This window comes from Maylandia zebra, linkage group LG14 (genome assembly GCF_041146795.1).
Source record: "Maylandia zebra isolate NMK-2024a linkage group LG14, Mzebra_GT3a, whole genome shotgun sequence".
Lineage (NCBI taxonomy): Eukaryota > Metazoa > Chordata > Actinopteri > Cichliformes > Cichlidae > Maylandia > Maylandia zebra.
In genome coordinates, this window is record NC_135180.1 from 32,855,324 (window position 1) to 32,880,898 (window position 25,575).

The window sequence follows — 25,575 nt, forward strand, 5'->3', positions numbered from 1 at the left end:
AAAAATGGTGTTAGAAATTGTGCTTTAGTCTTATAGTCCTAATTTTGATGTGGAGTCCACTAAAAACATGAAATGACAGCAGATTTTACATGAAAGGCCACCCGCTGGGATGTATGATAATAACATGGAGGTAAGCCTGTGCAATAGATGACAGCTGTCTATAATTTTGTCTAAAGAGCTGAGATGCACGCAAACTGTCGTTTGGTTTTATCCAAATATGATGAGGTAATGTCTAATCAACAACTGATGTGACCAGTTTTCATCCTAGCCAAGTCAACTAATGTCACAACACTTGAGTGCTTTGATAAGTCTATATAAGCCAAAGCTGCTGGTCTCTTGCTGGATGCTAGGCAGGGGAATGGCTACAAATCAGATAATAGGATTTATGAAGGCAGATAGAGCCATGAGACAATCTCCTATAAATACAGCTGTCCACTGTTTTTGTATGGTGTAGCGTTACCAGGCCTCTCCGTGTTCCTGCTAGCTGATTTTGCCATGATGTCATCTCTCTGTTTCATCTGGAAATCCATCCTTGAATGTCTTCAGATGCTGTCCGGTCATTTAGTCATTGTCTTCCACTTAAAGCTGGCTAATGTTTACACAGAGACCACCATGGACAGTATGGAAAGGCAGCTGCAATACTACAGAGGAAAAAATTTGCTTGGTTACAGTACTATATAAACAACCAGAGAGAGAGAGAAAAAAAACCTCTCAAGGCAAGATAGAGCCCACATAATGGACTGCAAGCAAGAACGCAGGGAGCAGCCTCGGAGCCCTTCTCACACTGCTTCTCACCCTGAAAAATAACCTATAAACAACTACACAAACACTGTTTCAGCCAGAAAACAGAGTCATGAGATGGAGTGTCCAGAACAGGCAGACTTGTGAATGCGATCATCTGTCCATCTGACATTCCTTCCACTTAAAGTCAGGCTATATGGACAATCAGGGCCATTTATTTACCAGTATTGCTGTCATCTGATGCAATTACGTGAATGTAGCGGGATATTTTCAGATACAATACTCCAGACATTCCTGGAGGTGTGCTGTGCTTGAGAACGTGGTAGCAACTTTGATCGGTCAGTAGAAGAGGTGAAAGGAATGTGTTGTTTTGGAGCTGTAACTGCCATGTTTTATGTTAAAATGTTCAGTTCAGTCGTGCCAATCAGAGGGGATTATTTATGAAAATATATCTTAATCCTTAATAACAACTTCCCTGTCAATATTCAACCATTTGTACCACCGTGCCCTTCCCAAACCAGCTGAGGCCCGTGTTTGTTAATCAGTAGTTAGCTGATGAAATAGTTGGTCATTGTATTTATTGTCTCCCGCGACCTTCCACAGATGATTTCTGAAAATATGCCACATAGCTCATTTAGTGCAGGGTAGAATCTGCTCGAGTGTAGGGCGAGAGTAAAAACTGGTACTACCACTGCAGGCCCAACATGCAAATCATGTGCAAAGCAAAACACTGCCAGTTAAAGCATGGATGCAACTAGTGGAGAAGACAGGAGACAGCATGTTTATGCAATGTAATGACTAGTCATAGTTTAAGGTTTTCTAATTGTATATGTGAATCACTACAGTAAGACTTACTGTACAACAGCTCCTCACTTCACAAATGCAGCCCCTCTCAAACATGTGACAGTGGCTTTGCAGACGTGTGGTTAATTTTCACTTCTTTCCCACCAAAAAAAGTCATGGTCTAAATGTAAATCACTTGGTTGGAGTTTATCTCCTCTTTGGCGCTGATTGAGGTTCCAGAGGTGGGCAGTGTTTTAATGCTGGGGGTGGGAGTGGCCCAGCTGTTTTTTTTGAACAACGTCCAGAATAAGCAGAAAGAACATGAAAACAACTGACGAATCCAGTGTGTTCCCAGTTCCTCTTGCATAGTTCGGCTGAGGTAATTTTTACTCATCACTCGTGGTCAGACAGCGAGCTTAATCATGTCTGCTGTATGAAGCTGCAAACAATCTTCTACGTGCCGCTGCTGTGTACTAAACAATCTTCCCATTACAAAATCAATACATTGCAAATAATAACACTAAAGTTTGCACTAGTTTTTCTTGGCTTGTTGTAAAGAAGGAAAAAAAATCTTCTTTGGCTTCTTCCTCATTAGTTTCTTAAATAAATACATTTTTATTTATATAGCACCTTTCAAGACAGAATCACAAAGTGCTGCACATAAGATAACAAGTCATAAAAAGATTTAAGAAGAGAAAATCTATTTCTTCCTAAATAGATACTTTCAGTATTGACATGTGTCGTGATAAGTTGTCTATATTAATCACGCACAGTGTGACTCACACTGCATACATTAAAAACTGTCTTTCTTGCTCTCTGGCTGATCAAGCTGCTGTTTGCTAAACTCTCCCCATCTGTCCGTTGTTGTATCTGACATCACAGACGTGTTTGTTCAAATACAGTAAAGCGCTGCTACATTCCAGACAGATCATATCGGCAAGGTGATATCTTTTGCGTCTTCTTTCTCCCGCTTGCCCTTTTAAAAGGCTGTGCACTTTTTCCCTTGTGGATGGCACGCTGCAGAAGAGAGGAAGAGAGATGAGGGGAGTCGGTGAGGTTTAAAGGCAGGCATAGCAGAGCAGCAGCCTGTGTCCCACTGTCAGCTGCCGGGTCTGCTGTTGTTTTGCAGAGGGGCTTTGGGAAGTCCTTGCCCTTAGAGGTCAACTCCAAACACCTCCCAGTTCCTGCTTTGACAGACAACCAGCACTCCAGACATTTTCCTTGTTCCATCTCATCTGTGGGCCTTTTCCCCCACAACACTGGGGTGGCTTTAAGTGACACTATTGATATCTAATGATTTTTTATTTTTTTTTTGCTAAAATCATTAGATATGTTCACTTAAAAGAATTCTTGTGTTTGACCTGTGATTTTTGTTTTGTTTTGTTGTTGCTTTATAATCTGTTCATTATTTTTAGTTTTGCTTGGTGGGTTATACTGATTGTTCTATTATATATTTTGTCTGGTGTTCTTTCATTGGCAGTCCATTAAATGAAGTGAATGCAGATTATAAATATATATTTATATTTTCATGGTCTGATTTGAAACTTTCTTATGCCATACTCTGCTTTGCCATGAACTCGTAGAATGTAATTCTACCAATAGCAGATGCCAGACTTCCTTTGGATGGTACCTACAGGAAGTATTGCAAAAAGTCCCATGACAGGAATAGTAATTAAATTGGTGAGTCGTACATAAATGCGTTTCCATTTATGAAAGCCTTAAGAGCCGAGCTCAAAATAGTGTCCTTCTGAAGGAAATTGGAGCCTATTGATTTTTTTCTTTTTTCTTTTGTGATTTGGACTAACAGTGAGATCGTTTATGCTTTTTTGATGACATTTAAGAAAGCGCACATGGTTTAATATAATGGTTCAAATAAAAATGAGTCAGACTACAACAACTTTGATTATAAACAGTTGACCGAAACAACTCTCGTGGTTATTCTGTTTTCATTTTTGACCCAAGTGGTAAAAGCAGTCTAGGAAAAAAATGCACTGACGTCATCTGCAAGTTGTGCATGCATAAACTTTATGCTGGTTAGTTTCATGTTCACCCACGTGTGGAGTTTTTTCTCCATTTAGAGGAATCTAGTTTCTGTACTGATTAAATCCAAATGTAGAATAATTGACACAAATCACACGTTTAGTTCAAACTTAGATGTCATATGACTATCATTAGATCGTCCTCCTGAAGCAAGTGAGCTGTCATGCTGTTGTCACCTGCAAACGGAGGCATACATCTAAGTATAATTCAAGTTACGCCCACAAGTTAGCATATTTTTAACATTCAGTGAAATGATCTGATTATCAATACCACACACTGAGATTAAGGTAGGATGGGAAAATGTGTATTTCTAGCATACATTTGAGTCAGCAAGCAAATAAGTAGGTGGTTGTTTTTTTGTTTTTTTTAATAACAGCAGCTTGTTTTTCATATTGTCACACTTCTTTGGATGTTCATCAAACTGTGGGATCTTAAAGGTGTCGTTCACTGAAATTTCAATATTAAATATCTTCGAGAAATTAGTGTGGTTGATAGTTCGAATGAGCTTCGAGGAATGCACCCATGTGTGGAAAAAACAGGTGGGAGGGCACTGGCCAAACTTTTACCAGTTAAGAAAGTTTTGTAGGGGTTGTTAATGTGTTTATACTATGAAATATAAGTGTAGTAAATGCTTTAAATATGCCAAAACACAGGCTGTTGTGTCTCTGTTTTATTTGAATCTCATTGCCTTTGGGCAGTACTTTGTAGGAGTTTGAAAAACAAAGTGACTTTTGGTTGAGGTTGTGGTGCAGGTGGTTGTGGCAGTCATAATGAAAACAGTGACAAGCACGCATATGTTTCTGTATATGGCATTGGTAAATATTTTTCTTGAGGACATTGTAATACACTGGAAAAAAACAAGTGTTTTGTCTAATATTTATGATAAGATCACGTGTTCTAATTCTGGCTACTTGTATGGGGGAGTTTAACACGTTTTATTGATAACAATGCTTTTTTAATAATAGATGATTTTCACATCATTCTAAGTCACATGCTAAAAGAGTTAAAGACAGAAAGACAAAATATTAATATTTGAATAAATCAATTAAGCTTAAGCTTTTTCTAATCCAAGCTTTTACTTCATCATCGCTACATTCGCACCTCACTTAGGCATTTCTGTCATACGAACATCTAGACATGGATGAGTCATTGCATGCTAGTTATAGGAACTGAAATTTCCAACAACTGAGTTTAGATAAGAATAAACTAATGAGTAATGTTTGTAACCAGTGTATAAACATAGACTTCTAGGACACTACACCACAGAGCTAACATTAAAACCTGATGCCTAATATTTTCTAGCTCTCCTTCATGCTGCCAAAAGAGCTTTAATCAGTTGAGACATGGACATGTGTCTCCTGGGAATACCCTGTGGTGTCTGGCGCAGGGACATTGACTGCTGGTTATGTTTTGGGGCTTCCACAGTTTGGGCCTGTTCAGGTGCATTAGCTGACGCTCGACTGGATTGAGATCTTGGAATCTGGAGGCTTGGTCGATACCCCCTCCCTGAGCTTGTTCTGTTTTGTTTTTGATGGGGCAGTTAATTCTGAATATCTCCTCTTAGTATCTTTACTTGGGCATTTTGTTGAAAAATTCAGAAATTGTATGTATTTGTTATGTCAGTGTTGCTGAAAACACGTTTTTGGTTCCCACGGGTTCCGTTTCTTGTTCATGCTTAGGCAAAAGACAACGTGGATAATGATATGACGTCCATTACGACTCTATGACGTGCTGTCCAGTCACAGGAGCATGTTCAGTGAGAGGCTGAGATTACCTAAATGCACCACTAAACGACACAGGAAATCATTCCTGCCAGTAGCTATCTCCCTGTACAACGTCTCCATCTAATGCACAGTGCACAGTGCAATAGTTACACCCTTTTGCACATCATCTACAGTGAAAATAACAGTTTTACAGTTTTCTATATATATATTTAATTTCTTGAATATTATTGTTATTTATTATTATTATTATTTTTGTGACTTTTTAATATGTTGTATTATGTAATTCTGTTCAGTCTGTTACTGGAGCAACTGTAACCACATGATTTCTTTAGGGATCTTCACCATGATTATTTCTGGCACAAAAAAAGTCAAGATGATAAAGCAAATGTTAAGTATTTAGCACCTATCTTTAAATAATATATGTCTTTTAATACAGTCATTGATAGCTCTGGATCAGGTCTGTCCCTGATTTGCTGTTGCTGGACCCAGAAACCTGCCAAGTGTTTATTTTATTTTTGTCTGTTTTCATCTCTCTGTGCTTTTCTTTTCTTTCTTCACTTTCCCAACTGGTCCAGGCAGAGGGCCACCTCTCTGGGTCTGGCTCTGCTGGAGGTCTCTTCATGTGAGAGGAAACTTTTCTCCCCACAGTCATGTTGTGCTTGCTCAGAGGGACTCGTTGATTTTCTCTGTGTAATATTGGGGATGTAAAGTTTTAATGTAAAGTTAACCGGGATGTTGGGAATTAGTGCCTTGTAAATCTAATTTAACAACTACATTTATTCATTTTAAGTTGTAAAATGGTCATTAAATGCGCCACTTATTAAATGTACTACATTGGTGTCTTTTTAAATTATAGCTTAATTAATAGTATTTTGCAAATCATCTGTCTGCTGCCTTAAGTAAAGTTCATATTCAGGTTTTGTCCAGTCTTAAAGGTTATTTCTCCCAAATTTAAAAATACAAACGCTATTTCACACCACGAATTATAGCAACACGGCAAAGTGGCTGTATATTTTTGATTCATACAAAAAAGAAATTCTTACCATTAAGGCACAAGGACCATGAAAACTGAGCACATAAAAATAATAGAAGAACTTGTAAAACTTGTAAAAAAAAAAGAAAGAAAAATTGTTGGTCATTAAAAAGCAGCATCATGAAATTAAAATGCTAATTTTTTTGATCATCTTATTCTCAAACAAAACAAACAAAAAAATACATCTATATTGTGTTGCACAAAACTTTCAGTAAGACCTTGACAAAAATGTCGGTGGCTGACTTCAGTGATGCACATGACCTCATAGACATGTAGCTTGCGAATCCATTTGAGTGATTCTCCAACAAAAACCTCACTGTGGTCAGATTTTCTCCTTGTATGGAAATGTTTCTGCTCACAGGACCACTTCCATTCCAGAGACGTCTAATTCACTATATATAAGATATATAAAACCACCTTGCAAGGAATTAGAAAGATCAGGAGATGTTCACAGCACATTCGCGTAGACGTGTACAAGCTGACGCAGATGGCAGAGGAAGCAACACAAAGAGTTCTGATTAAAGATAATGCTTCTCGTTAGTTAAACTGTCAGGGTGGGCTCATCTAAATAAGCCCAGCCTTTTTCTGATACGGAGACATGGCGAGCGATTACTCATTTTCATAATGATGCAACTGTTCAACCATCAATTGAGGCTGATTATATCTACAGAGAGCTTTTTAGAGGTTGTTTTTCAAAGGCTGTGTTGCAGATTTTGCAGATCATCGCCCCCGTAAAGCGAGTGAATGAGAGCAGTAGGTACCAAATGTTGCATCCCTCTTGATCATCGTCACACCTGTGCGATGAGGCTGTCTGTCATAGTGATGTGATGGCGTGGTATTTGGAATCCTATTTGCTAAAATGTTATGAAAGCTCAAAGGTACGAGGCTCTACTCTGCATATGAAGTTGTGTTCAGAGGACCTAGTCTGTATTTGCAGTCTCTAGCTCACCTCTGACCTTTTATTAACTTACGAGAATTTATGGGCATGTTTAGGCCTTATCTTTATGTGTTATGTATTCCAGCTGCTGTCCTTCCAAGGCTAGTGTTTTGACTATTGGGAAACATGAGTGGTTTGATTTAAATTGCAGGAGTGCTCTAATGCATTTGCTATATTCCCCAGTAGTTTATACTCACAGAAACTCTTCTGTTTAACGTTTTTTCATGTTTACCTTACTGGGCACAAGGCTGGGACAAAGCTGCGTCCCACTCTTCTCCACTCAGTAAATGTAGCGGCTAACGATGCATACTGTTGGCACATTTTGTTTGTAACCTAAATTTATTGCAAGTGCTCCAGAATGTCTTTTATAAACTTTGTCTGCTTAGCATCTTACTCAGAACCCATGTGAACTCTACAGCTTCCAAAGAACCATTTGTGGCTTATGTAAGATTATATAAATGGATGTCGTATAGATAAATACAGATGAATGGTACCTTTTAAGCACAGACAAGACAAACTTACTTTTAGTGGATTATCATTCTCCTCTCTTGCAGATTGAGTACCTCATTGTTTTGTTTTCTAGGAGTTTTCGAGAATAATTCAGATTACGCTGTGTTTTTGTGCTGTGTAGATGGCCGTGTGCTATTCTTCAGCTTAATCTCGATCACATTCCCTCACTTGCTCAAACTCCAGCCTGCTCCTACAATGTGTTGTTATGTGTGACCTGCTATTGATTGGGACTGGATAATCAGGGCTCTGTTGTCATTGTGTATCCAGCTTTGTCTCCTCTCGCATAAACTGGAATCACAAGTGTTTAGGCATTTACTCACAGAGTCACGGTCATTTTAACCATTGTCCTTCCTAATTCACATGTTGCAAAGTCATCCTCACTGTTGTTCTTTTGTTGAAAGATTTTTCTTTTAAACCATAATCAAGCAGCATGTGACAGGCACAAAAATTAAAGTATTGTGTATTAAATATTCCTCCTTCATTTCACTGTTATAGGATAAATATGGGGGGTTTTTTTTGTAGGAGGGCTACTATAATTGACAGTTGCTTAGGATGAGTGGAATGAAAAGCTACATCATGCTAACACTGTATGAGCACTCCTTGTTGTCTACTATTATTAATGAATTTCACAAATAAGATTTCATGGGAGGTAAAAGTGACCAGCGAATCCTGTTTATCACTTTTTACTTTACTTCACTGGCAATGAGCAAGCACCTGTTTGTTTTCGTGCCGTCTCTCAGGTGTTTTTAGTGTGTGAGCGCTATTAAACAAGGGCACGCCGGCCGAGGTGTCCAATTCAGCTTAAACCAAGTAAAGATGACATGATGTAATTCCCTTTTCCACAATATGACCATAATAAAAGCTGGTAGTAGATTAGAAAATGTACACAAAGACACGCAGGGTGATTACAGAGGGTCTGCTGCAGCTCTACAGTGCCAGTGTTTGTGCAGCTGTGTAGTGTGTGTGTGTGTGTGTGTGTGTGTGTGTGTGTGTGTGTGTGTGTGTGTGTGTGTGTGTGTGTGTGTGTGTATACTACAGCATCCGGTAAACCAGAGGAGGTACAGTCAAAGAAACACAACCTGTTGTCTCTTCTTTCACTCCTTTAATAGTACCAGATGTAAACAAGACTATTCTAACCCCTAGCTTGGATAGCATAGTCATGACTGTTTGCTCATGCACATTTAAAAACATGTTGACTGATGTACGCCATCCAGCCTGTTGACACAGCCTACTACTAACCACACACTATGTATATCCGTAGTGTTGTAAAAGGCACACCTTAGATAATTGTTTAGGCCACGGCCATCTCCAAGTTCATTAGACGGTGTGATTGGCACTGCGAGGCTCTATTTGTTCGCGTACATCAGACAAAGCCTGTTTTTACTGTGTTTTACAGTAGACGAGCCAGTACAATACATTTTTGGATGACACTGTATTTATGATGCTAAGTTTGATATAAAACACATACCAGATAACTGCGTCCTCCAATTTCTGTGAAGCGGGAGCTTATTTCTGAGTTGGTTTGTTTTCCTACACAATTGGTTTCAAAGTCTGCCAAAAAAAACATCCTAAATAACAAAAGGAGCCAGCAATATTAGCTAGTTTTAGTCCTATTTTTAGATGCAACCACAGTCATAGAATTGTTTTGTATGGTTTTGGTATTGAGTGTTTTCCTTCCTATCCATCTACAGTACATGCACACATTGTCTTTTGTATGCCGCTGCTGTTTCTGTATCTGTAGCCAGCTGCCATCAGCACAGGACAAACGACACTGCTGAAACAAGGTAATATCAAGCTTTTATTGGATGATCGAATTGAATTCTTGGAAGCCTTAAAGTGCTCATGCAGGGGGGGTAAACTTTGGCTGTTGTGCTTTCACTAGCATTAACATTTTTGTGTTGTGCTTTACACAGGACTGTTGTCCTGTTTTCTGCTTCTTCTTTATTAGACTTTGACTTGATGAAATAATACTAGTACATGGGAGATGCCACATGTCCTGTATAGTTTGCAGTACATTGCTCAGACAATGGTGCAGCTCTCTGTCACCATATTAGTTTTGAGTGTGATCAGTGGCCTGGCCTAGAGCTCTCTCACTGGTCCCATGAACTACCCGGTCTAGTTGTTAACAAGGGCGTTATTTATGGCATTATTTCTGTGCTGAGACACCACCCGCCCTTTTTTTTTTTTTTTTTTTTTTTTTTGCTAAACACTGATGCAGCTTAAACACATCCCTCATCCAGCTTAGAGATATGGGAGAATACAGACTATTTTACAGCTTCAGCCCTTGTTTCCCACTACTTACAGTGTGATTGATGTGCTTAGACATGCTCTGTAGTACAGGCAGTGGGGTGAGTATGCTCGTTTCCTTGTGTCTTACTCCCTTATGATTCAGTTCACTGGGAAAGAGGCTACAGTGCCAGTTGCATTATTAAGATAATATTGCATTTCGTGGGAAGCTTAACATGACGTGTAACTGTTGTTTTTAGTCTTCCCCTTTATTTTATGCAAGTTGTGATTTGTTCGTAAGCAACAGCTTCATTTTCCAACAACTGAGTAATGTTCTGATTAGCATAAAGATTTCTAGATAAATTTTCTTCACTCTGTTGTTGAGAGCTGTCCTGTTTTAATGTGCTGGTTGCAACCGAGGGATACCAGGAATAACCCAACTGGGTTGCACTGACCTTTTGAAACTGGGCAGTTCTCCAGGTCTCAATTAAGTGATGCTCTGTCTTTCCAGAAAAGGCAAAAATATTTAAATGGGGTTCGCAAGAGTTATGGAGATTTTTTTTAAATGCATTGTAATAGCATTGAATCAAAGAGCTTTGTGGAACTTTGTTTTTGTTTGTGGTTTTTCTTTTTTCTTTAAATGGTGCTCTGCTTGGTTCTTTTGGAGGAGTGTGATAACTCCCCTGTGTTTCTATTTCTGTGAAATAAGTTCATACGCCAGCAGAAGCATTTAGGTGCAAATTTGAGGAGTATCACTGCTGACAGTTTCCACACAACCTTTGTTGTTATTATCAGTATCAGTAAACATTAAAAAAAACATCTCATAGCAAGAAATGACCTAATACATGTTTCACAGTATTACATTTCATGAAGATGCTGCTGATTATCTTGTTCACACTTCTTTCTACTTCCTGAATATGGGGTTAGTGGTACAGCAGCACAGCTGTACTATCAAGACTATTAAGATGATACTGCCTACAGCTTTTATCAGTTTATCAGTCTGAAAGAAAATAAACAGACAGTATTGCAAACTAGTACCTCAGGAGAACTTCAGTTAGACGCCGAATATAAGATAACAATCTGCACTTCCTGGAAAAAAACAGAAAAGAGTATGTGTTCAAGAAAGAATGTCAAAATAACCATTGGTATGATGACATTTGTCTCAGAAATGTACTTTATCGTAATTAAACACCACTGTTTAACACATTATTTTGTGAAACATTTTAGAAAGTAAAAAAAATGGGAACAGCTCGCAGCAAATTCATAAAATAGCAAATCTAAGGGATGCATTTGGTTAAACCTCTTTAGAAAGATATATCTTTGAAATAAATTTGAAGGTGTCAGTTGTGCATCTGATCAAAGAAAGGTAGTATTATGCTCTAGGAAGATCATGACACAAACATAGTAGGTGGAACCAATACGCGTAGAATTATACAGTTCTCAATACTCATTTTGATACCACAACAAAATTATTATTATCCCATGTGCTTAAAAATGTATTTATTTAAAGTGTTAACATTATACTTTGTTGACAGGGCACAGAATGAAATATTGGCCTACTAATGTTACTACAAGGTGTGATATTAGTTACATTGCATAAGGTTAAGCATTTTGCTTTTGCAAACATTTTAGCCTATGGGACATACTTCATTTCACGGTGGTAATGTCAAAGTAGGATAATACTTTAGTTGTTGTTACTGAAACTCATCCACCTTGAACTGTTCGAGCAGATCTGGGTCCTGGTGTTTTTGGTGCTTTGCTAAATTAGTAGTACTTTCTCTCTTGGTCTCAAAAGCTTGATAACATTGGTTACCTTTTGCAAGTCAGGCATCACCCCATGGCCATTTTCCTCAAACACAAAGTACTTCAATACCTGACTGTGTCTTACTTTCAGTGAGTTGGGGTGGAGGTATTGGAACAGCTGCACTAGTTGCTATTTTCTACATGTAGTTTTGGTTGTGCCTTTTGAAGGTTTTTTTTTTCCTACTTTGTGGGCGTGCTTCTGGTTTTTCAGCATCTAAGCTTTTTGGCTAAAGGTGCTAAATGGCATCAAGAACATGCAGCCTGCTTTAACGCCTCTTAGAGAAGTCGAGAAGGAATATCATGTTGGATTTTTTCCAGGTCTCTCAAAGGGCCTGTGATTGATTGTTCGTCTTAGTAGTATTCAGTCTAGGTCGTTTTGTTGGACCAGGCATGTAGGCCGGCATTGCAGCAGCTCTCTCCTAAGTTTTACTTTTCAGCGGCAACCACCTTTTCATAAAACTAACAGGTCTAATCTCTTTATGGGTCCCTGTTGCTATCCATACATGTATTCTTTTTTTCTCTCTTTATTTCTCACATCACCAAAATGCTTAACTACTTCATTTCATTTGAGGCTTGTTTTCATGGGCAGGGTAAAGATATCAAAGCTATTTCATCCATTAATCTGACCTCTGCATCACAGAAGTAATGGTCTAACTAAATAAAACATTTAGCATACTTATTTTCCAAGGAGGTTAGGAATCTTTCTGAAAGGCACTAGAGACATCAGTACAATCCATTTTTCTGCCGTGTGTGTGTGTCTGTTTGGGGGGAGGTGTTAGCCTTGCAGCAGTGTCTGTGTTGATGGAGAGAGAGAGAGTGCTTGCAGAATCCTGTGTGTCAGCAGCCTGAACGTGAGACATTGCCTTGCAGAAGTGCAGTGCATCATGGCAAATGTCCAAAAGTCTCCCCCTACTCTCCCCAACCCTCCTTTACTCCTCCTTTGCCTTCCTGGTCTATCTTCCTCTTTTGTTTCTGAACATAGAGAACACAGAGTCCCTTTAGACAGCCACTGGAAAACTACATTCAACTGTTGTATTGAAAGCCATGGTTCTTCCTTTACTCGTTTCCATTTGATACATACAACAATGTTAATGGTGTGAAATGTGTGACATTGTAGTTCTCTTGTTATTATAGCTGTTTACATTATCAAATATGAACCTTTTGCTGCTTTTCGTGTGGTTACGATGCACAATGCTTATTTACTCTCAGACAAAAATTGACATGATGATTTGCAGATGTGGCATGATTTTGATTGGACCGAAGAAGTGTGAATTACCAGTTTTTAAGGTGGCAGGAGGCTGCAGTCTGAAGCTGTGTTAGAGGAGCGCTGCTAGTCTCAGCCTAAGGAGGGATATCGGCACAGGAAATACGTTGGGAGAGAGCAAACACCTGCTGCCCCCTCACCCCACAGTGTCTAACACACATACAAACCACACATAAGCGTATGTGCAGAAATAGCTTTTGTCTTTTTGTGCAACGCTTACAGTCCAACTATATATTGTGTGTGTTTATATAAACATATATATATGTATATATGACAATGTATATATTTTTGTATATATGTCTGTATATATATTTTTTTTTAAATAAAACTTTTGTATAATTTGGTATTTGTGTTTCGTTTTGCTTTGTTTTGTTCTGCATTCACGTTCTTACATTTTCAATCTCATTTCCAGGCATGGAAGAAACGCTGGTTTATACTTCGCAGTGGCCGCATGAGTGGTGACCCTGACGTTCTGGAGTACTACAAGAATGATCACTCTAAGAAGCCCATTCGGGTGATCGACCTGCAGTGCTGTGAGCAGGTCGATGCAGGCCTGACCTTTAAGAGGAAGGAGTTCCAGGACAGCTATGTATTTGACATCAAGACTGTAGACCGCACTTTCTATCTTGTAGCTGAGACTGAGGAAGAGATGAACAAGTGGGTCCGCTCCATCTGCCACCTGTGTGGTTTCAACCAGTCGGACGACAGCCACGGTAGGGAACAGAAACACAGTTGCTCATCTATCAGCCTCGGTTTCTGTTTGTCTTTCCTTCTATCCTCTTTTTTAAAATCTTTAATTCACTAAAATAAATCTCTGAGAATTTTACTTTGTATTGCCATGTATTATCTCTTGGGCTAGCCGAGACAATTAATTTGCTGTTGATCTGTGATTTAGTCTGCCTTGAATTCAAATTTTCAAAAAATCTTTTACAGACCAAAATAACCAAAAAACAACTCACTTAAGATGTTAAAGGGATGCATTGCTTCTTTTCTGCTTTTCAGGAAAGCTTAAAAACATCACCTAATGCTTTTAATAAATAAACACTCCAAAAATAATCATATAACAATGTATACAGTTTAATACAGTTTTATAAAGCAGAATATAGTCATCTGTCTTTTATGAATCCTCTGTTGTACTTTTGCATGTTATTTGAACTTTGAACAGAGATTTAACCACATAATGTCAATGGCAACATTTCTGTCAAATAAATAGACACATTGTCTGAGACTGATATAGATTTTTCCAATATTTTTTTTATTTTTAAAGAAATGGTCATCCCTCTACTTTTTTATATCCAGAATGTTTTTTTCTGGTTATGAGATATTTTAGAAGTTTGTTTTTGTTATAGATTTTGGTACCGCTTAAGTTACGATCCATTGTACATGTGAATGGATTGCTTTTATAGATGACAATCCATAGATCAAGATTTTTGGTGTGTGTAAAAATATCTCCACAGTTACAGTAAATATAAATATATATAGCTACAGTTACTATAGCTCATGATGCTCTGCATTTTTATTATTTTTATTCCAACTTATCCAGATTATATTCTTGCTGTTGTTTTCCCGCCATCTGGCAGCTGATGGACGTTAGTCTTTGTGCACATGGTTGATCATGTGTAACATGCAATATGACCAGGTGTGGAATTAAAAACAACTAGGAAGAGTGTAATAATCCTCACATGATGAGGAGAGCTCTTTGGTTCACGTTCAATAATTATGAAAGTCCTGTGATGAATTTGAAATTGTATCAACTATGGCCAGCAGAGTAAGGCTAAGTGAGTGGGTTTGGAAAGTGTGTATGTCATGACAACTGCTGTAGTGAGTACAGCCTCTTTAGTGTGCGCACCACATCAGCCTTTTCACAGGGAAGTAACTATTTCGTTGTATTCACAGAACTATTTAGTCAGTGACAGTCAGGTTCTATTTTTATACTATTAGATGATAAATTGTAATTTAACATCCTTTTTTGTCTAAGTGAATTCTCTGAAAAGCCACTTGAAGGAATCTCGATTCCTGGTATTGTTTGTGCTTGAGGGTTTTCGTCTTCAGATAAACTCTGATTTTAATTAGCACGGCAAACTAGAACTAATAAGTACTTCAAGTGTTTTAATGCTGGAGATGGGCATGAAAATGTTTTTTCGGGGGATTTTATCCGATTCATCTTTCTTAAAAATTCTTGTGCTCCCATGGTTCCCCTTCATGACAGTACCGTTTGTCGGCTACTATTTTTAAGCTTTGCATTTGGCATTTCGGCCATTGCTGTCCTGGCGTTTGGTATTGTTTCTGAACTGAAAGTGACCATATTTGGTTTGGCTAGCTATGTGGAAGTCATGTTCAGTGTATGATTGGATGGGGTGATAATTGACAACAGCGAGCAAAATTTGATTACCATGAAAAAAATGGTCACGGGACTTAATACAGTCATGCTTCTGGCTTGTTTTCATAGCAGTACTGGTGGAGATGACAAAATTACTATAGGGGCCTAAAGTAGTGAAATAAAAGCTGCCCATTTACACTAATGTAAACCACTGAAGTGAAGATTTTATGACAACAAAAATAACCATTTACATGAGTTAAAGCTTAGCACAATACTTTATTTTTGCAATATTTAAATGCAAAATAACCACTCTAAATATTAGTAGCCACCTGTGGCTACAGGGTATTCTTAGCAGCTACACTGATGGCTCGCAGTCAACAGTACCTCAAAGAGTTACCGTGGTTACATAAATAACTGATATTGGCTAATTATCATGCGTGCTGATGTGCTGGGAGGGGCAAACAGGGGCTAAAATTGAGCATAACAATAGAATAGGTGTTGTAGCTATGTGTGATATAAAAGGAGTCTTTTTTTGAAGATTAAAATATTTTGTGTATCACTCCTCCCCCACCCAGACAAGCTAAAGCTATTGTTTTTTGTGTGTGTGTGCGTGTGTGTGTGTGTGTGTGTGTGTGTGTGTGTGTGTGTGTGTGTTTTTTTTTTGTTTGTTTTTTTTTTAATTAAAAAGCATTGCCTCTTCATCCTGGTCTCTTTCCCATCTGTTACTAGATGCAAAAATTTATCACCACACACATCTCAAGATCAGTCCACATTTAACTTCCTTGTAAAACTAGCTTTACACAAGAGTTTTGTGCACAGGTCAGAATTTTCCAGGGAGTAAGTTGTTGACTTTCATGCAGATCCATCCTTCCTTTCCTGGTAGTACCGCCTGCCTGGTGCCTTGTTTGCTATCAGCTTGTTCTCAGTGTCTCAGTGAAAATAAATGATCACATCTTCAACTGCATCTATCAACACTCGCCCACTGTGCAGTTAGCTAGTGTTGCACATTTTGCCTTTCAGTACTGCTGTCCTGTTGAAAAAGCAAGGGCATGTTGATACAATTAGTAAAGAATTCGGACTCAATGTGGAAAAAAAACTGTTACTCCAAGATCCAGTCATGTACCCTGTAAAGTCCTTCATTTATACAGAGCAAAATCTAAAGTTTACCTTAAAGGGCTTTAAAAGCTCTACAAACCCTATATCCAGAGTTTTTATTTGTTTAAAGATTACATTTGAATTTTTTGTGTGCATTACAAAACAGTATTGCATTATTGACATCACATTATAGTAATGTGCTTTTTTTAATTACTATTTTATTACTATTTGTAAAGTCAGTAATCATGTGGGTTTTTTTAATGCAAAAATCATCAAATGTGCTGACTCATAAATCCTTGAACAATTGCCTGACTTCAGGTCGCGTAGTAGATGAAGAGTCAAGAATAGTAGTATGGCCTAGTGCTTTAGAAGAGTTCAGATAGGCACATTATTTTGAATTTTTTGCTCTGATAAAAATTTAACAGCAAAGTACAAACTGCACCCAGTCCAGAATATCAGAAAAACTCACCAGTGCTGTCACCACATTGTGTCTCGTAGCATCTGAAGAGGAAATGGCTTGTATTTCAACAGCATAACCACCGTCACCACAACATTTTTTGTGAAATTCTCTTTAAGTGGGGAAAATATGAACCTTTTTCTAAAACAGTTGCAAACCTTAATTCAAGTTAATAATACATGAAACTGAACATTTTTGCTTTAATACAAAAGTAATGTAGTAAGTAGTGTAAAGCAGAATATTTTTTTATATAATACCTCTTAAAAACTTTAGGAGCTTGGCCCTATGGCTTCTTTATGTGAATAAAGGAGCAGCCGGAAGTATCTTTGCCATTAGTGACCCCAGCTGGGCTTTTGTCAACCACAGATAATTGACTGCCAACAGAAGTGCCAGTAATTATGGTCAAAAAAGGATGTAAGTACTCTGGATTATATTTTAGCTAATAACCAAAACTGCTGTTGAAATCTTTCAGTACCGTTCTGACAACACGTTCCTGCCTTGTGGTAGATCTTTTATTATTTTTTTTATCACATTCCAGCTGGAAGAAACTGCCTTGAGGTCACTGAGCAAATGTTTGTTAGTAAGAGAAGTGGAGGGGACGAGGAGGCGTGCAGTAACGATGCAACCTTGTGACCTTGTGCCTGCATCAGTATTCTTCCTCCAACCTCTCTGATCTCAATCGTGCCATGAACACATAGCACTCGTGGGGGGTGAGCCATTTAACCATGCAACAAATCAACTGTTGTTAATTGCTGAAATCTGATCGGTTGCTCAATCTTTCATTTGTGTGTTTTGTGATTATATTTTCATGAAGGTGCTAGCATATGTGGATGCTCACTGAAGCTAATAGAAAATCAAATATGATAAACATCCTTTACCTGTAAAGATATTTTATGGGTTCTTCTCTTAGCAGGCAGCTGCAGCAATGACGTGAGTGTGTCATCTAACAGACTGGGAATTCCCTCTTTGAAAGAAAACAAGCTAGGCTGGAAAACAAATAAGAAGTTGCTTCCTCTTATGGAAATTGCATAATGTGACAGAGACATACAAACACAAATTTGTATTAAATTATGCAGATATCGTGTTTCGTGTCATACAGAGACTTGATTAAATCAGCTTCCATATTTTAGTTTTTCAACAACTGTTGCAGTCCAGTAACAGCAAGAACTCAATATTACAGATTGTGCAAAGTGTCACACTTCTTGTTCTTGCTACACTGTCAGTGTGAATTTTTGGCAGGATCTCTTATATCAGCACCTTGATCTGAAGTTACCTTTTGTCAGTCAAAGTTGGCTTTATCAACTTAGAAGTAAGAGGTAAGCTGCAGCTCAAGTCAAAACTATTAGGAAGGATGGCCAATTGTAGCACTTAACAGTTCATTGTTACACAACCCTCTTGTTGTCTCGCTATCTTGTAATGTGACTCATTGCTTTTCTGTTTCCCTTTTCATATGCACACTTTCTCACACTTGCATTCATACATTTTCCAGTCAGTTCCAGTATGGCATTTGGCACATTACTTGTGCTAATACTCTTAGTATTGTTCTTCTTTAGAGGACCTAGTGTGCAAATATATTTGTCAGTTATGTAATATCCTTAAAGTTTTGTTACTCTAAGAGCAGACTGCTCTACTGCTCTCGCTGTTGCTCTGTAAATACCTCTCTCTCTCTCTCTCTCTCTCTCTCTCTCTCTCTCTCTCTCTCTCTCTCTCTCTCTCTCTCTCTATATATATATATATATATATATATATATATATATATATATATATATATATATATATATATATATATATATATATATATATAAAAAAAACAAAAAACACCCAGCACGCCCCTGCGGGCGGTTTATCCTTCAAGCTCGGGTCCTCTACCAGAGGCCTGGGAGCTTGAGGGTCCTGCGCAGTATCTTAGCTGTTCCCAGGACTGCGCTCTTCTGGACAGAGATCTCCGATGTTTTTCCCAGGATCTGCTGGAGCCACTCGCCTAGCTTGGGAGTCACCGCACCTAGTGCTCCGATTACCACGGGGACCACCGTTACCTTCACCCTCCACATCCTCTCGAGCTCTTCTCTGAGCCCTTGGTATTTCTCCAGCTTCTCGTGTTCCTTCTTCCTGATATTGCTGTCATTCGGAACCGCTGCATCGATCACTACGGCCGTCTTCTTCTGTTTGTCTACCACCACTATGTCCGGTTGGTTAGCCACCACCATTTTGTCCGTCTGTATCTGGAAGTCCCACAGGATCTTAGCTCGGTCATTCTCCACCACCCTTGGGGGCATCTCCCATTTTGACCTCGGGACTTCCAGGTTATACTCGGCACAGATGTTCCTGTACACTATGCCGGCCACTTGGTTATGGCGTTCCATGTATGCCTTGCCTGCTAGCATCTTGCACCCTGCTGTTATGTGCTGGATTGTCTCTGGGGCATCTTTACACAGCCTGCACCTGGGGTCTTGCCTGGTGTGATAGACCCCAGCCTCTATGGATCTTGTACTCAGAGCTTGTTCTTGTGCTGCCATGATTAGTGCCTCTGTGCTGTCTTTCAGTCCAGCTTTGTCCAGCCACTGGTAGGATTTCTGGATATCAGCCACCTCCTCTATCTGCCGGTGGTACATACCGTGCAGGGGCCTGTCCTTCCATGATGGTTCCTCGTCTCCCTCCTCTTTCTTGGGTTTCTGCTGCCTGAGGTATTCACTGAGCACTCGGTCAGTTGGGGCCATCTTCCCAATGTATTCTTGGATGTTCGTTGTCTCATCCTGGACTGTGGTGCTGACACTCACCAGTCCCCGGCCCCCTTCCTTCCGCTTAGCGTACAGCCTCAGGGTGCTGGACTTGGGGTGAAACCCTCCATGCATGGTAAGGAGCTTTCTTGTCTTTATGTCTGTGGCTTCTATCGCCTCCTTTGGCCAGCTTATTACCCCAGCAGGGTACCTGATCACGGGCAGGGCGTATGTGTTGATGGCTCGGATCTTGTTCTTACCATTCAGCTGACTCCTCAGGACTTGCCTGACCCTCTGCAGGTACTTGGTGGTTGCAGCCTTTCTAGCGGCCTCTTCATGGTTCCCATTTGCCTGCGGGATCCCCAGGTACTTGTAACTGTCCTCTATGTCTGCAATGTTGCCTTCTGGTAGTTCAATCCCCTCAGTTCTGACTACCTTCCCTCTCTTTGTTACCATCCGACTACACTTCTCCAGTCCGAACGACATTCCAATGTCATTGCTGTATAGCCTGGTAGTGTGGATCAGTGAATCGATGTCTCGTTCACTCTTGGCATACAGCTTGATGTCATCCATGTACAGGAGGTGGCTGACAACTGCTCCGTTCCGTAGTCGGTATCCGTAGCCAGTCTTGTTAATGATCTCACTGAGGGGGTTCAGGCCTATGCAGAACAGCAGTGGGGACAGAGCATCTCCTTGGTAGATCCCGCACTTGATGGTGACTTGTGCTATGGGCTTGGAGTTGGCCTCTAGTGTTGTACGCCACATCCCCATTGAGTTCCTGATGAAGGCTCTTAGGGTCCCATTGATCTTGTACAATTCTAGGCATTCCAGTATCCAGCTGTGGGGCATTGAGTCATAGGCCTTCTTGTAATCAATCCAGGCAGTGCACAGGTTGGTCAGTCTGGTCTTGCAGTCTCGGCTGATTGTTCTGTCTATATATATATATATATATATATATATATATATATATATATATATATATATATATATATATATATATATATATATGCTTAAATATTATGCAAACCATATTTCACAGTCCCTGTTTCATGTCTTACAATCTCTAAATGCATTTCTGCCTTCTCCCCTCCCAAAGTGCCCTTCATCTGCATTGATTTTTGTTGAAACAATGAGACTCCATGGCTCTGGAAGGTCAGGTTTCTGCTGCCAAAGAGCAGTCTGAGGACAGGTTTCTGTTGCTGCCAATGCCATGCAAACCACAATATCAGTGGCAGCATTTCTGAAAACCAGAGACTTGAGAATGTATTGTACACACTCGTCATCAAAATTGTTATAGAAGAGGGGTTGACTTTTCTGTTTGTAAAATAAAGAATTTCAGCAGCTTTAGGATGTTCAAAGATGCATAAAGAAAGAATCATGTTCACTTTTAGTGGTTGTTTTCATTTGCAAGCATGTTACAGTTAATATTTTCATTTTGAACAAGTATTGATGTCCAACACCAATTTGTTGTTAACTAGACAAAAGTGAGGATTACTAAAAAGTAATTTTGAAACCGATTTCCTTACATAGACACATCCCAAATTGTATGTTTTTCTTGTTCTTAGAATCTGTTGATGAGTGTTGTTGTTATCAGATGCTGATGGCTGGGTGTGTGGCGTGTGCCTGCACCCGGGGAGACCCACCCCCGAGCACAATCTAATGAATGGAACATCGTCTCGTCAATCATGGGCTTTGTTCTGCTCTGGGCTGGCTGTTTGAACTCAGAGACAAGGATAATCTCCAGTTAGGGGTGATTTTTTTTTTTCTTTTTCTTTCTTTGGTCCATCTTTTACATGATAGGACCCATTGTTTTGTTTTTTGATGGATCATGTTAGCAGCCATGAAATGAAAAAAATCTATTTATAACTGTAAATGCAGCAGCCTGAATTGTAGAGGCATTAAAATGGATGAATGGAGGGATGTGGCCAGTTTTGAAAAAAATCATGGAACTGTTACTGTCGAGGGAATATTGTGATCTACTCGAAACTTCCCCATTTGATCATTCATAAATAAAGGAACAGATTTTGTACTAGGAACCTGCTTAAAGATATAAAGATTTTAAAAAAAAAATTGGTCATTGTTTTTTTTTTTTTCTTGCACATTGACCGTGCAAGAAAAAAAAAACGTGAAAAGTCAGTTATGCTGTGGGAGGAAATGGCAAGACGTCAAGCTCCCTTTCAAGACAGGAATTTAACTTATTGCAGCAAACTGAAAGCCGTAGTGAAAGTTATGAAACCAAGATAATCTTTGCATTTTCTTGTCCTTATAAAATCAAAATACGTTCAAATAAAACAGAAGGGATGATGTGCGCGTTTATAGAAACAGTGGCGGCAAGCTACTACTAAAGGAGTATCATTTTACAAATTAATTCAAATGCATAGATGAATCAGAGTAATCACATGAGCCACAGTGCAATCTTTGCTGCACTGATATTCTGCTCAAACCTTGCTTAGAAGCTGCATAACTCTCATGCCTACACTTTTTCTAAACAGCAATTAGGAAAAAGTGACACACGCATTTATTAGGTATATGTTTTTTTTAAGCAGAAAATCAGAACAAGTTATGTTCATCCTGTATTAGTGTCTGACCGTTTCCTTTTGCCCCTTCTACCTTGCAATTCTTCATTAGCACCATGTGACTGTTGATTTACAAGTTTAATTTTAGAGAAACTTGTGGACAGTACAAATGGAGATCTCATGGAAAAAATGATATTTCCAAGTGTATCCATTTTCTATGCTGTAAAGCAAGAATTATTAGATCTAACAGTACATGTTACATCCATTTTTAACAAGTATATATGTACCAAGTTTTTAAGATGACTAGGGACAGGGGTAATGTACGCACTCTTTATAAGTTGGACCCCTAAATGTGCATTTATGTTAAAAGCTTTGGGGCGACTCCTTATGGTTGTAAAAAGAAATTCAGTTCCATAGAAGTCTATGAAAAAGTAACCCGCCTGCTCATCTCAGTTTGCCTGTCTTATGTCTTAATTGATGCGGCATGATGTTAATATTTTATATTTTTAAGGTAAAATTGAATATGGTAGGATATAAATTAGAGCTTTGCTACCTTGTGATTTATAAGATACTGCTGTATGCAGTGCCCTCCATGGCTCACCTAGATCCATAGCCCTCCTTTGGTGTTTGGTTTAAAAAGAAATGTTAACAATTAAAATGCCAAACTCAAGGTTTTGAAAGAGGAATCCAAAATCCCAGTGGTCATGTCTATCTTTTATTTACAGTCTATTTATATCTATTTATTTCTTTTTATATCAATCCATCACCTTATAGAAGTGGATCATGAAATTTAAAATTATTTTAAGTTTTATAATTTAGCCAGACGCTATGATACAGAGGCCCAGAATAGCACAAGCCATTTAATTGATTGATGAGTGCAGTGTTTTGAGGGGAAACTGATGTTACTGTGGGGTCAGATGGTGACGCTCACATGGTATTGAGTGGGCACGGGGGGTAACGTGATCAGCTCCTGCGTGTTTAGTCTGCATAATACTCTTGTGAACTCTTTTCAAGGGAAACCTTGCTCTAGCAGAGTAAGAATGCCATGCAAACATCTCTCTTCACTGCTGATGTTACCCATGTCAGCAGCAGCCTAGTTTCTTCTTCATCCATTTATATCACTGTCATGGAAACGTCCCATACCCTCAGCAACCACACATCCAAATGGACCCAGTATGTAGCCCACTGGGACACAGTGCTTTTTTTATAGACTGCCAAGCAGATTTGGACAACAAATAATGTAGCTATGTTCAGCACTGTAGAAACAGTTTAGTGCTCATGTAATGAATACATTTTCAGATGAACGTCCAAAAGTAGTGGTCTCCTTTTCAAGGGCACGCAGACGTCAGACATATTGTGTCACCTTATTGTGTCTCGCACTCAGACACACACAACAACCCCCAAAATCATCAGCACCACCACCAAAACCAAGACCACTGCCAGGCCTTTGTGTACACTCTTGATGTATCTGAGGTTAATGTGCAGTACTTACTGCAGCTGTTTGAGCCACAAGATAGTATTGTTAAGTGCAATCTCTGACAAAAACCATTAAGGAAATAATGGTTTTGAAGTACTTACATTCAAGGCATGTGTTTAGAGTGTACCTTAAATCATTATCTTTTATGCAGTATTTAAGGGTTTCACTTGCAATGCTGATGAAAAATTCAGCTGCTTCCTGTATATTTCAATTCAATAGGTCAGTGGTACTTTCTATTTTTATTTCTAATTTCATATTAAATTATCATATGTCTATGTCTTATTCTGGTTGGACTGGGAGGAAATGAGCACTCTACAAAGACCTTCTTGTCATGAGTGATCCAGCATGGTTCTAATTTTGGCCCTCTGAGCAGCAGCCAGCTTATATTAGATTATGGCCACAGACTCAATGAGACAGTAGGTGATGTATTATAGAACATAATTGGAAAATTGCTCATGAACTTAGGAGCTCTTTGACCCAGCAAAGCAATGTGTCATTCACCGACCAAAAGGGTCCTTCAATGCATTGCTGTTGATGGTCTGATATTTGTTTCAAGCATGGAAAGAACTCTTTGTCTTTTTAAACTGCCTTTGATGTTGGTGCTTCAGTTTGAATTTAGTGAAAAGAAACCGTTTTGGGTAATGAAATCAGCCTCAAAACTAAAAACCGAAGAAAAAAAGAAACAAAAATCACTACTAACCTCTTATTTTATTTGACTCCTTCCTCTTAGTTTTATTGGCTTACTTTTTAAGCTGTGGTATTGTTATTTATACGATAATAACGGTAAATAATAAGCATTTTTCCACCTTACTTTGAGCGTCCCAGTACATTAACTAGTGTAGCGAAAATTTGTAGCATCTGTGGGGACATATGAGTGTTTTTATTTTCTGCTCTTCTCTCTGTTTCTGTTTTGCGGCTTTGTTCTGTGTTGCTGGAATTGCTTTCCAGTGGCAACATACATCATTAGGTCCATTAGTGTCAGTGATGAGCCATATAGGCTGTTCCATCAGCACACTGAAGCAGTCATCCTTCATGTTGTTCTGATTCTGACAGTGATATGTGCAGTTAATCAAAAATCTTTTAGAACATAGAGAAAAACATTATCTTGTGCAGCTGTCTCATGTTACTCTTTAGTTGAAGTTTTGTTCTCTCCGCAGGATCAAAGTCATCAAGCCTTCTTCTGTTTTTTTTCATTGCATCTGTCCACTCTGGTGCGCGGGGTGGGGGCTATTTTTCGACAACAGATCAATATATCTACCCATATTCATGGGCCTAGTACTCACCGCACTGGATGAAAGCTTTTACAAAGCTTTTTGTGGAGAAAGGAGATGATGCCTAACCAGCCTAGGGAGAATGGAATTGCTCAGAACAATGGTGTAATTGAGGATCACTGGGGAGAGTCCCCGCCTGTGTTGCTGTGGGCCTGGGCATCTCGCTTGTGTCCACTAGCTTGGAGTCCTCATAGCATAGCCCTTTTTTCCCCTCAGGCATGGATGTGACCTCATTCAGCAAATTGGACTCCAGAAAACCCCCACCCTCCAACTGTCCAACATGCATACACACATGCTCACACACCACATTTGTATCTGTTTCTCAGCACATATTATGACTCACAGAACATTGCCTTCTTCTTAAAGGGCAGTTTGACCCATAGCTTGCTTTGTAAAGGCCTGATAAAGATTGAGGAGAGTCACAGTGGACAGACAAATTCAACGAAAAAGTGAAAAGCAATACTAGTCATTTGTCTGACGGAAAAGTTGATTTTACACTCCCTCCTGCTTCTAAAAAGGGAAAGGTTTTCTTTTTGTCCTCGTTTATATGTTTTGGTTCAAGACTGTTGTCAGATAGTATTTTCTTTTTTTAAGCTTCAAAGATTCTTGCTTATGCAAAATCTTTCATTTACTGTACAGTGAAAGAAAGAGATTACTGTCA

The 25,575-nt window shown here is 39.0% G+C and overlaps 1 protein-coding gene across 2 annotated transcripts in view; it reads left to right on the plus strand.

Annotated features, from left to right (window-relative positions):
- Positions 1-25,575, plus strand: part of gab2 (GRB2-associated binding protein 2) — a 36,622-nt gene that overhangs the window by 1,050 nt on the left and 9,997 nt on the right. For both annotated transcript variants that reach the window (XM_014410107.4, XM_024805035.2), the window contains exon 2: positions 13,474-13,774. In XM_014410107.4, the coding sequence (XP_014265593.1) occupies positions 13,474-13,774 (301 nt within the window). The remainder of the gene's footprint in view (positions 1-13,473; positions 13,775-25,575) is intronic.